The sequence below is a fragment of the Phascolarctos cinereus genome, unplaced genomic scaffold (genome assembly GCF_003287225.1).
Source record: "Phascolarctos cinereus isolate Bilbo 61053 unplaced genomic scaffold, phaCin_HiC Scaffold_4;HRSCAF=312, whole genome shotgun sequence".
Taxonomy (NCBI): Eukaryota; Metazoa; Chordata; class Mammalia; order Diprotodontia; family Phascolarctidae; genus Phascolarctos; species Phascolarctos cinereus.
In genome coordinates, this window is record NW_027555847.1 from 223190509 (window position 1) to 223204085 (window position 13577).

A 13577-nucleotide genomic window follows, 5' to 3' on the forward strand; every position below is an offset into this window, starting at 1 on the left:
ATGACAAGAACTTAAAAGATCATTGGATCATGCATTTAGAGCCAGAAGGGACCCCAGAGGACCTCTAATCCAATTGCCTCATTTACAGAAGATAAAGAAACTGATGCTTAAAGGGGTCAAATAGGTTGCTGGTGACCATACATCTCATACATCTTATAATGTCATAGATAGGATTGAACCCAATTCTTCCTGATACCAAGGCCAGAACTCTGTCCGCTATAACGTGTAGGTTTGTACTTGACAGTGTAACTATGCAAATATATTTGCATAGGATCTTTAATACATATATGCTAATGTATAAAAGACCAAGATTAATTTGCCCTGACCTATCCCTTTTTGACCTGTGCATGCAACTTACTTTAATGTTGTGGTATTGGTAGCACTCTCAGGTCTACCTCTTAGTTCTAAAATTCATTAGCTCTATAATTTAATTGTATGACCTGCTTTCATTTCTGGGGAACAGTCTAAGATCTTCCATTTACCTTTTTTTTTTGTTTGTTTTTTGCCTACATAAGACAGAACTTAAAACTCTCAATGCCAGATAACCAGCTCATTACCCTCAGAGGTGGAAACTCTCTTTTGATTTCATCTGAGTTGTGACTTGTGTTTCTTTTAGATCGTACTTTTATTGTCTACCCTCCTGAGGACCGAATTGTTATTAAGGGAACTACAGCCACTCTGCACTGTGGAGCAATTCACGACCCTAGGATTCCTATCAGGTTAGTATAGTCAGCTGTTCTTGGTGTTTGTTTGTTTTTGTGTTTCCGGTTTTTTGTCTGCATGTTGTTTTTTAAATATTCTGTGGGCATGTAAAATGAAGTCATTAGATGAAGAGGAATTCCAGGAACCTCGATCATGGTTATAGACCCCTGATTGCTGTATCTTAAGGTTGTAGGCTGTATCATTCATCACCCAAATCCCATTTTCTCCTTCAGCCTTATGTATTATTTACAGTGAGCTATGTTCCACTTCATGACTCCAATACAGCTTTTCATGATTTTGCTGCCAAGGTTAATACACTATCTGTAAAACGGACTTGTCAGAGGCTGATAGTTAATGAGAGAAAAATCCAGAGGGATCGAATAGGATTTCAGAAATGTTTACTCTGGGACTATGGAATGCCCAGGAAGAGTCTCCTTTCACTCCTAGGAATATTTCATAGCAAAATGAGGGGAGGAAAGGTCTAGAAAGTTGGAAGAAAGGAAATCACAGTTCTCTGATGAATTTACAACAAAAGGCATTTAAAAACTCAACTAGATGACTTGAAGCTTGAATCAAGACATAGGGAGTTTTTCATCTTTCTTTGAATTCACGCTGGGATTGTGGTGACTGAAAATTTGATGATCTTGGTGAAAAAAGTCCAATGATTAAAACCCATAGAAAGCTTTTCTCCACTGTAAGCAACTACTTTCATAATTTTGAAAAGTAAAAACAGAACTTTATAATGGTTTTATCTTGTTGGGGCAACCTTGCAAATAATTTCTAAAAATTATTAGGAAGCCTTTTTCAATCTGTCCTTACTTCAGAAAGCATCTGATAATTGCTGGCATGTCTATAGCACTTTGTGGCTCCCCAAACACTTTACATACACTATCCTATTACATTTTCATAACAACACTACAAGATATGTTTTGGCCCCCATTTTACAGATGAAGAAATTAAAGCTGTCAAAGATGATTTTTCTAGGGTCATGGAGTTAGTAAATATTCAAAGCAGGATTCAAACCTAGGTCTTCCTGACCTGTCCTACACCTCATCCATTAGTCTATGTTGCTTTCTAGAAAGACTGAATGCCCATTAACTGGGGAATGACTGAGCAAATTATGGCATATGAATGTGATCTGAAAAACCTGGGAAGACATATGAACTGATACAAAGTGAAGTGAGAAGAACCAGGCGGACAATTTACACAGTAACAACATTACAAAGATAGTCAACTGTGAAGAACTTAGTAACTCTGATAGATAAAATGATCCAACACAATTCCAAAGGAATCATAATGAAAAATGTTATCTACCTCCAGATAAAGAACTGATGGACACAGAGTGAAGCATATTTTTTTCTTTTTCTTATTTCCTTTTTATTTTTTCAGAATATGGCCAATACAAAAATGTTTTGTATTACTTCATTTGCATAATGGTTATTATATTTCTTGACTTCTCAATGGGTGGTGGAGAAGACAGATAGAAAACAACTGAAATAAAATAAAATTGAATTTAAAAAAAAAAGAATGAAAGACTGAGTGAAATCGTATCTGTACCAATAGTGCATTAATGTAGTGAAGAGGCAGTTTTAAAGTAAGAAATCTAAGCTACTTATAATCACGTGAAAAAATCTTCCAAATCACTAAAAATTAGAGAAGTGAAAATTGAAGCAACTTTGAGGTTCAACCTCACACTCATCAGATTGTCAAAGTTGACCCCCAAAAAGAACATGACAATTGTTGGAGGAGCCACAAGAAATAGGCCCATTACTGTATAATAAGTGGAGCTGTGAATTGGTCCAGACATTTTGGGAAGCAATTTGGAACTATGTCCAAAAAGTTACTAAGCTATGCATACCTTTGGACTCAGCAATACCACTACTTCCCAAAAAAGATCAAAGAACATTCCTACTTATGTAGGAAAAATATTTTTAGCAGCTATTTGTGTAGTGTCAAAGAACTGTCACTGAACAAATTGTGGTATGTGAATGTAATAGAATACTAGTGTGCTATAAGAAATGATGAAAAGGATCATTTCAGAGAAACCAGAGAAGACTGGTATGGACTGATACAGAGTGAAATGAGAACAACCAGGAAAACAATTTATGAAATAATGACATTATGAGAAAAACTGCTTTGAGAGACTTAAGAACTTTGATCAATGCAATAAGCAAACATGATTCCAGAGGACTGATGATGAAGCATGCTACTCACTTTATGATACAAAACTGACGGACTTTAGGTACAGAACAAGATATATATTTTTGGACATAGCCAATATGGGAATTTGTTTTGTTATGCAAATTTGTTAGAAGAGTTTTGTTTTTATTTCTTTTTTTTTCTAATTTGGCAAGATTGGAGAGAGTTAAAAATGCTTTTCAATTGAAAAATAAAATAAAATACACTAAAAGAAGAAAAGAAATGTCCTCCAATGATGGGCAACTCCTTGGCAGCTTATGATATTGGACAATTATCTGGAGCTCTGAGACACTGAATGGCTTGCCCATGTCATAAAGCGGGACTTGAACCATGTGTGGTCTTTTTGACTTCCAATGCTGTGTCACATTTTCTCTTACTATAGGTAGTAAAATGAATAAAATCAAGATTCTATATTCTTCTTTGCAATTAAATGCCCTGTTTGAGTTAGAAAATGGCCAGAAGGGCTAATAAAAATTTTGGACCATAGAAGTGAAGTGTTTCTCTGATTCTTACATTTAAAGGAACGGGAACTCAGCCAGCTAGAGGAACAAATGAAATAATTGAACAAATATTACAAAATGAACATATGACAAAATTACTCATTTGTTTTGCCTGCCCATCTCCAGTTTTTACTGACATGAAAAATCTTACTATGAATCAAATTTAGATTCAAAATGGTTAAAAATGTTGGAAACCATAAAGGGGGAGATGGAGGAAGGTTAAAATTACTCTGAAGAAGCTGAGATACTCTATTAGAAATGTGCATCAGGAAAAGGAAAGTATTAAATTATTTTAAAATGGTTTTTAGTGTGATTTCAGAAAGTAGTAAGGATGGCTAAGTCTGTCTTTCTGTTTCTCTGAAAGTTAGCAGAGAATTCCCTTTGATTTTCAGGACATTATTTTAGCTTTTTGGATGCAGTTAAACATACCCAGCTTGATCCTATGAATGAGAAGGGAGAAAATTAGCCATTTTGGGCATCCATTAATGTTTTCTTGCTACTGGTTTGCATTGCACTGGAGGAACTAATTTATTCTGATACCATAGTTACTGGTATCTTTGAAAGCTCCTCCCCAAAGGAGCAATTTACTCATTTCTTTCGGGTAGAATCAGGCCCATTATGTCGCAGGGTAATTTCAGATAAGTAGTTTTGTAAATGTCTGGGCTCTGTGCATGTTAAAACTTTAAAGGATGGGGCATATTTTGGAAATCAAATCAATTAATTTTGAAAAGTAAAAACAGCACTTTCATCACATACGGCAATGCATATTGGTCTCTACCCATACAGATCTGAAGACTGGACAGGCTCTTAATTGACTCTATATTTGAAAAGAAAATGTGCTAAAATTGCCATAGATAAAGATTAAAAGAGAAGGAAATGTAATTTTAAGGACAATTTGCTATAATGGTTAGATTTTAAGGAAAGCAGTTTTAAGGGATGTGATTATTTTTCTCCAAGACTTAGATAGTTCTTTTTAGGTGATTTTTTCCCCCAATTATCCACAGTATTTTATATGGCCTCTCCTAAAGATTAATCTGCTTTTTCAAGAAGCCATCCCAGGTCAGACCAGGTGAATTGTAGTTTTGCACTTTGGGGTACCTGGTTGCTCTCATGACTTTTTTAACTTCTGATTTTGAAATGGAAGGCCAGATGCAATTTAATTTTTGTGTCCTCAGGTTTGTAATTTGGTTTGGGAGTATTTTTGTTTGTTTGTTTGTTTTTGTCCTTTACAATCTTTGAATTTACTTTGATAATTTATAGTGATAATTGTAAGAACAGCTCCTGGTTTTTATCCAGTCTTTTAAACCACTGTTTTGTAGTTGGATCTTTGTTTGACCTAATTAGTATTTTGAAACATTTTCACCCACAGATACGTTTGGAAGAAGGACAACATCATCATAAATCCAGCTACAAGTTCTAGAATTGTGGTAGAAAAAGATGGTTCCCTTCTCATTAGTCAGACGTGGTCAGGTGACATTGGTGACTACACCTGCGAGGTTATTTCTGATGGAGGGAATGATTCGAGAATGGCTCGATTGGAAGTGATGTGAGCATTATATCTATTATGCTTTGTTAATTCTTGTCTAATGATATGCATTATTATACACAATGGTTATTTTGAACACTTAGTTATATACTTCCCCCCAACATGTACAATTAATTGCTAAATCTTGCTTTTTCTATCTTCACAACATTTCTTACATCAGACCCCTTCTCTCTCATACAGTTATTAGATTATTTCAACAGCCTCCAAATGAGTCTCCCTACCTCTGCCTCAAGTCTGTCACTACTCCCCCCATCTTATGCACCATTGCCAAGGTTATTTTACTGAAGTGCAAATCTGACTATGTGACACTCTGACTCAATCGCCTTCCATGGCTTCCTGGGATAAGAGACACACAGACTGACTGACAGCAGACCAAAAAGCATTTATTGAGAGCCTGCTATGTGCCAGACACTAGGCTAAACACTGAGAATATAGATGCAAGGAAAAAAGGCAATTCCTGTCCTCAAGGAGCTTACATTCTAAGATGAAGACAACTCATGAGACAAAGCTGGAAGAAAAGGAGGGGGCTGGGGAGGTAAGGGGGAGGCAGTATGTAAAAGTTCAGAAAATCTAAGAGAGAAGTGAGCAGGGATGGCCTGGGGACTTCTTTAAATGGTAGCCCCACATAGGAATTCACTAATTAGAGGAGGGGCCACAGGGATGATGGGCTCTCCAGGGTAAGAAGGTTGCTGGGGGCAGAGGTAGAAAATAAGATAATTAAAAAATATAATCATATTTGTGCACTCACAAACACAAACACACAAACATATACAAATATGTTATTTATACAAATAAATAGAGATACAGAGGTAGAATCCTTCATTTATCTTTTAAAGCTCTCTAACAACCTGGCCCCAACCTATTTTTCCAGCCTCATTGTATATTATATTCTCTGGCCTTCTTGCTATTCATAACCTTCCTATCTTTATCTCCATGACTTTGCATTGAACATCCCAAGTGTCACTAATCAGTAACATTTTGTTGCCATTCGGTCATGTCCAATTCCTTGTGACCCTGAGGACCATAGCACACCAATACTGTCCATGCAGTTTTCTTGGCAAAGATACTGGAGTGGTTTGCCATTTCCTCCTCTAGCAGATTAAAGCAAACAGAGGTTAAGTGACTTGCCCAAAGTTACACAACTAGTGAGTGTCTGAGGCTAGATTTAAATTAAAGTCCTCCTGACTTCAGGCCCAACACTCTATCCACTGAGCCACCCAACTTCCTCTTAATTGATATATAGCCCCCTTACCTCTGCTTCATAGAGTTCCTCTCATGCTTGAAGATGTAGTTCAAATACCCCCTTCTTCATGAATCTTTTTGTGGTCCCCTAGTACTGCCACAAAACTAATACACACATATGTATTATGTGTGTATACACACACACACACACACACACACACACACACACACACACATATATATATATATATAAATAAGACTATATTATATAAATATATACATATAAACTAATATTTATTTCATTCTTTGTATTTATATCTCCAGGTGCTTGTAAAATGCCTGTCACATAGTAGGCACCTAATATGTACTTAATAGATAGATAGATTGATTGATTCATAATGTCCTGGATTAGCATTGATAGTCCGTCAATTGTGCTGAGTATCCATATACTTAACAAAGGGTTCTTAAACAATTTAAAGAAATGTTTGAAAAGTTTCACTATTAGTTTAGTTGACTTGTTTATTGATTATAGATCTATTGATCAATTTCTTCATGTTAGTTCCTCCGCTCCCCTTTTCCTCTCACCATAAGCCTCTACTTCTAGGGCATAAAGCTTAAATACCCAGTACAAACCTTTATTCTTCTGCCATTTATTCATTTATTAGCTTTTTTTAAAAAAACTGTACCCTCCTAGGAATTCCTTCAGGGCACAAGTACAAAATTAAAACATGAAAATAGATGAAGCATAGCATTGCAGCAATTAGGACAGCAGTAAACAAAATTGCATATTATAAACCATCACCTCTCAATTTTTAAATGCCACGCCATTAGGAAAAGCCGTTGTAAAAAGACAAGTCTTACTGGACTGTGCTGGGCCTTGAATCAGAAAGGAATTCCATGCTGAATGATCTTACAATAAAAAGCATCTTCCCTCCTCATTCAAGGTGTCTGTGAGATGTACAAAGATGTTACAGGCATCTTCTAGCTGCTCTCCATCATTCTGATGGTCATAGCAATAGCAACTGTTAACTGACATTTATGTAGAACTTCAAAATTTACGAAGAGCCTTCTTAGTAAGAACTCTGTTGTTGTTCAGTCATTTCTCAGTTGTGTATGACTCTTTGTGACCCCATTTGGAGTTTTCTTGGCAAAGATACTAGAGTATCTTGCCATTTCTCTCTCTAGCTCATTTTACAGATAAGGAAACTGAGGCAAATGGGGTTAAGTGACTTGCCCAGGGTCACACAGCTAGTAAGTATCTGAGGCCAGATTTAAACTCAGAAAGATGAATCTTTCTGACTCCAAACCCAGAACCACTGTGCCATCTAACTGCAGTGACAATCTTAAGAAGTAGGGGATACAAGCCTTTTCATCCCTGTTTTATACATGAGGAAACTAAGGCTCAGAGAAATGAAATAACTTGTCCATCATCATACAACTAGTAAGAGCAATAAGAAGAATTTACATTTCTATGGAACTCCAAAGTTTATAGCATACATATTCCTCTCAGCAACTCTTTGAGAAGTGTTATATGAGTATTAACATCTGCATTTCACAAATAAGTTGTATGGTTTGGGTCCTGATCCAGTGTTCCTGACACTACCATTCTGCCACACCAACTATCTACAGTACTGTTTTTTTTTAATGTATTGTATTGCCTTTTTCAATGATAATGTTAAAGTCTGTCTGTCATTAATAGGGATTCCCAGCTAAATGATCATAAAACCTAGTCTGTCTGCTATGGGGCAACACATGCCTAATCTGTCTCAAATGCTTCCTAAGTGTGTGGCTCTGGGCAAGTTACTTAACTTCATTCTGCCTCAGTTTCCTCATCTGTAAAGTGAGAATAATAATGGCATCTACCACAAAGAGTTGATATGAGAATCAAATGAGATAATATATGTAAGGAGTTTTACAAACCTTAAACATAAAAACATATATGTTAGAGGTGATGTTTTTATTTTTTATTTCTGTTAATTATCTTAAAGCTTTGGAGAAGTAAAAATGCTCTGATGCCCTGGGCCAGAAACTTTTCTCCTTGTTCTCTCCACCAAAGTCTCCACTTGCCACTTTACTCACTAACCGGGAGGTGATGCCCATCCCCTTTAGGGTCACCTCTTTACCAAAAGCAGGAACGTTTTCCTTTCCATTTACTAAAATAATTGACTCCTTTTCTAAACTCTGTTTCACTGTCACTTGTCATTGGCTACTTTCTATTCTTTTGCATTCGCCCAGAGCATACTAATACTTCTCACAGTGGACTACTCTTTTCATAGCTATTACCCTCTCTCCTGTATTTTACTTCCAACTTCTTCTTTAGGAATTTCTCTCCATTATATTAATATCTTGGAGCATAAGCAGTGAGTTTACACAATGTCTTGTGTTATTCATTAAAAAAAAAACTGCCTTGGTACAATCTCAGATCATCTGTCATTGATATCAAGTAAATAAGTGTTAGCATTTCATAAATACTCTGTCAGCAGAAGCAAAATTGCATACTTTCAATGTAATGCATTCTTTTCCTCAGTAATATTTTTATGTTCAACTGATTTACATACCCTCCCTACTATTTGCTTATTCAATTTCTTCTAAGCAAAATGCATTTTTAGTAAATGTTTGTTTCTAAAAAATAGAGACTTTTTATTGCTAAAATACTTCATCTCTAAATATAGAAATATTTACAAATTTGAGATGCTAATCAATTTAGTGGCTACTTAGCTACAAGAGTGATTTGGAAGACAACAGTGACATCATCCCCTTTGATGTGCTACAAGGTTAATAAATCCTCCATGTTCCCAAACACGAATAAAATGAGAAGGCTGAGAACTTCACATGGGTATTTTTTTGGGCCAAATCCAGTTGAAACTATCCTGTATCAGGAATGATAATAATAATAATAGCAATTTTACTGTTCATAGTACTTTCCCATACATTATCTAAGTAATGATTAACATTTCCAAAATCTACTCAAGTATAAAATGCCAAAGTTGTTCAGAAAATAACAAGGAATAAAAATCTCATATTTCAGACCTGAGAAGAACTTACACATAAAATGGTATCCTTCTAAAGTACCTAAAAGATTATTTCCTCTTGCTATCTTTCCTCAGCTTAAATACTTTAATACAGACGTTATTTTACAAAGTAACAAAAGCATCCTTTTTTTTAAAAAGCAGGAAATATGTTGATTTATCATTGTGTTTGTTTTGCCTACATCAAAGATACTAGTAACCGTATTCTCCATTCATGTATGGTGTGAAGAAATGGTTCATCCTTCCTTCTTGGTGTAGGAATTGATGCCATTGTAACTGAATATGTAATGAACCCAGATATTATGAGCTAGTTTGGCCTTGAGGTAAATAATTGTGATAGACGTAGTAACCTGTGAGTCCTTCTGAAGGCACAGAAGTTGGTGAAGCTCTGCAAATGTAAAGGATTTAAGGAACATAGAAGACTGGTGGGGGAGGAGGGTAGTAATAGAGAACATTGAAAGGGACAGAATCTTTGAAGACAAAAAGAAGGAAGAATGAGGTGTTAGTGGTGGTGCGACACTCATGAAGAGTCAAGCCAGTTAGAAGACACACAGGGAGGTTTGAATGTGGGTTTTAGTTTTTTCCATCAACCTAACACTTTAAATGTCACAGAGTTTCTGGAGATGAGATTACCCTCCTCCGCAACACAACAGGGTTTTATTCTTTCCCTTTTACTTGTCCTTCCAAAGGACTGGAAGTGTAGTCAGCTCAGCATGCAGAAGGGTTCAAGGAGGACATAAAAATTTTTTGTTGATATCCTTTCTATCATCTTCATTTCTCAATAAATCTATTCCCAATCCTCTACTTAGAAACTCTTTAATAAAAATTTAGGAAAAGAGGAAGATTTTTTAAAAAACCAGTTTATCCAAACTAACAAATACGTTGATCAAATCCACCTATATGTGCAGGGTTCCACACTCCTTGTACTCTTTCTGCCAAGAAGGGAGGGAGGGAAATGTATTCTTGTATCTAAAAGGGAAACTTCATAATATTGATAATTATTTTATAATAAGTGATCATGTTGAATGGAAAGATCAAAGCTTCCTATGGACAGTAATTAACTATCACCCCTACTCCTCTACATCTTTGAGGTTTACACATTCCTTTCCTCATAAGGGATTCATTTCTCAGTCCTCTGTTACCTCTTTGATGTGGTCATGCTAATATTCTTACCCAGCTTTTATAAAGGAAGAACCTGGAGCTCAGCATCGCATGGCTCATAAGTGGCAGGGTCAGATCTGAGGTTCACTTGTTCAGGTTCAAAGCCAGGGCACTTTGCACTAGAGTGAGTTCCATGTAATTCCTAGGTTACACCTTTCAAGTGAAGGGCACCTGATTTTCAAGCCTTGTGTAGTGTCAACAAATGCTTTGTTCCAACTCTGTTCAGGAAACACGCACCTTGAAGCTATGTGAGGGGAAGGTCATGACCACAGAAAGGCACAGACAGGGGTTGCCAGTCCAGCATCTTGGGGCCTCAGTGTCCTGACCACAGAGGTGAAATGGCGTGGGTAATGCAGCATGGATGGACAAGGTAGAGGACAGCTGTAATTCCTTTTTTTTTTTTTCAGAGGTAGCTGGGAGGCCAAAGGCAGAAATAGTGGAAAGGGATAGCAGTGGAAAGTGTTTCCTTTCTTCAGTGGAAACTTACACAGGGTCTGGATGAGGAGTGAGCAGGCGTTATGACAAGTCAGGTTGACATACAAAGAGATACAACTGCTGGTAGTGGCAGAAAGAATGTTAAAACAACAACAACAATAAAACCCAGACTGAACCAGAATATAGGCATGTCTGAAATGCATAATTCGAGTTGCTCATGTAACTGGCCATGATCTCTGAGTTCTAGAGGTCAGTCAGCACCAGCTTGTTTTATGTAAGGCTACAACCGTGATTCTGTTACACCCAGAAAGTACAGAGCCAGTACAGGGAGTACAAAAGAGTGAAAAACCTGGGTGGGACAAGGACAGGAGCATAATAACTGTCCCTCTTCCTGTCTGAAGTCCAGGGGAGTATGCCATTCAATTCAATAAACATTTATTAAGTACCTCAGATGTGAAGAGCAACATGGCATAGCAGACAGAGGGCCTCAGAGCCAAGAAGACCTAGGTTCAAACCCCACCTTTGATACCTGTCAGGTAACAGATTATTTCAGTAACCCTAGAAAACTCTAAGAATGTAGGTTGCAGAGCAGGTGTAGATCTTCATTGAAAGACAGAATTCCGTACTCAGATCTGTTTACACTGATGCAATAACAAATCTGGTATACACATTTACACACATATATGCAAGGTAGCACAGTGGATAGAGTGCTGGCCCTGGAGTCAGGAAGACCCTAGTTCAAATCTGGTCTCAGACTAGCTGTGTGACCCTGAGCAAATCATTTAACCTTGTTTGCTTCAGTTTCCCCATCTGTAAAATGAGTTGGAGAAGGAAATGGCAAACCACTCTAGTATCTTTGCCAAGAACCCACTCCAAAAAAAAAGGGTTGTGAAGAGTCAGACATGACTGAAACAACTGAACAACAAAATACATACATACATATAAATGTATAATGTATCTAGAGATATATGCACACATATTCACATATATACATGTGTGTTTGTGTAAGATGACATAGTAATGGCCAAGTAACTTATAATTATTAAGGCGCAAGTGTGACAGACCAACAACCAAATTCTGTTTTGGTTCAACAAAGGGAATGCCTATACTCCCTTTGGAGTATCAGACTATGTGGTATAAGCATAAGTTGTGACATAATGACATCAGGAGGTTTTCACAGGAATAGCCCATGGGTTGGGATGGTAGGACATGCTCACAGAGAGTCATAGGACACATTTCCCCAACTGTGTGCAAACCTGAGGAATGCTTTCTTTCAAGGAAGGAAAAGTTTGCCTGAGCCTATTCTTTATTTGGGGGTTCATAGTATGTGTTTATGATGAGGCTGTCCTTTTAAAGTGGAAAGAGCACTCACTGTCTCAGAAATCAGAACTGGATTCAAATCTAGTTCTCTGAGCCTCAGTTTCCTTATCTATACAATCAGGGGATGGAGCCTATAAAATCCCTGATACCACTAGCTGTACAAACTTATGATAGTCTTATTTTGTTCCATATCTTTTTAAACTACAAATGAAGACTCAGGAAAATATATTATTTCACAGGTGGCTAAAAACAGAAATTTTATAGTATAGTAGAATTTTTTTTTGTGCTTATAACGGGAAGTCTGATAACATTTGTTATTTAGGATTTCACCTGTGGCAACTGATAATTCTCCAGTGTGCCTCAGAACCAAACAACTGCAAATTACTTAATTTCTAAAGTGAGATGGGGCATAAAAATTACAACTGATATACTAACTGAAAACAAACGAAAGGACTTTCCATGCAGATCCTTTCACCCAAATTTTCATATTATCTAAACAAGCCTGTCACTGGAGGATTGTAATGAGTGTGAATATTTTGCCTCAGTGAGAAGAGAAAGGGGAATTTGAGGCTGACCATCTTTAGTTATCTCTCCGGAAGGAGAGATTTCAGTAATTCCAAATTATTACAGTATAACATACTTATAGTTAGAGCTGTTATTAATATGACATGACTACAGCTTTGCTGCAGGAGCAGATAGTTAGGAATAGACTGTTTCTTCCTTGCAGTAACTAACATCCCTGTACCCTACTTCATGGTCCTACAGAAAGCCACAGTGTGTCCCAACTACTTCAAGACCACCCCACTCTCAGAGTCCAGTCTTTTAATGTCATTCTTTCTTCCATCCCCTTTAAGGGGTACATGATGGTACATCAAGGGGACTGACTCCCCCCTCTCTTGACATACTTGTGCCCATATGCAGACTATACTCTGCCCTACTCTGTTTCACCCCCTAATCTCAACTGAATTTGTCTAAAATGCAAGAAGTCTTGGTTATGGATTTCCTTATAGGTACCACCACACAATTTAGCACTTGAATATTCCCTGATTATTTTAGTCTTATCTCCCTGGCTAGTTTGTAAGCTTCTGTTTGTAAGGGACTTTGACAGCATATGCTTTTTCTTTATTTCCCACAGCACTTGGTATAGTACTGAGCATACCCAAGTACTAAATGAATATTCTTGATTAATTGATGTTTCTTACAGCCCATGTAAGATTTCACCTTCTCTTATGGACTCAAAGAGTAATTCCTATGTATATGGGGTTCAGCAAAAGCCTAAATTATAAGCCTTACTGAAAAACCCTGACCCTTAAAGGGGATTAGAAAAGTTAAAGGCATTTCTCAATAAAACCACTCCTGACAAAGCCATAATAAAGGCTAAGCAATTTAGTAGTTTTTTGAGAGTTATCAGGGCCTTAAGTTGACCCATCATCTTCAGAGTGAAGCCATAGAAGATAGGTTTGACCTAGTCATCTTTTTTGAGTTAAAGGGGCAAGCTTTTTA

General features: G+C 36.9%; 1 protein-coding gene across 1 annotated transcript in view; it reads left to right on the forward strand.

The window, feature by feature from the left end:
• SDK1 (sidekick cell adhesion molecule 1) overlaps positions 1 to 13577 on the forward strand; it is a 1163851-nt gene that overhangs the window by 826707 nt on the left and 323567 nt on the right. The window contains 2 exon segments of the mRNA XM_078152930.1: positions 617 to 719; positions 4771 to 4947. Of these exon segments, the coding sequence (XP_078009056.1) occupies positions 617 to 719; positions 4771 to 4947 (280 nt within the window).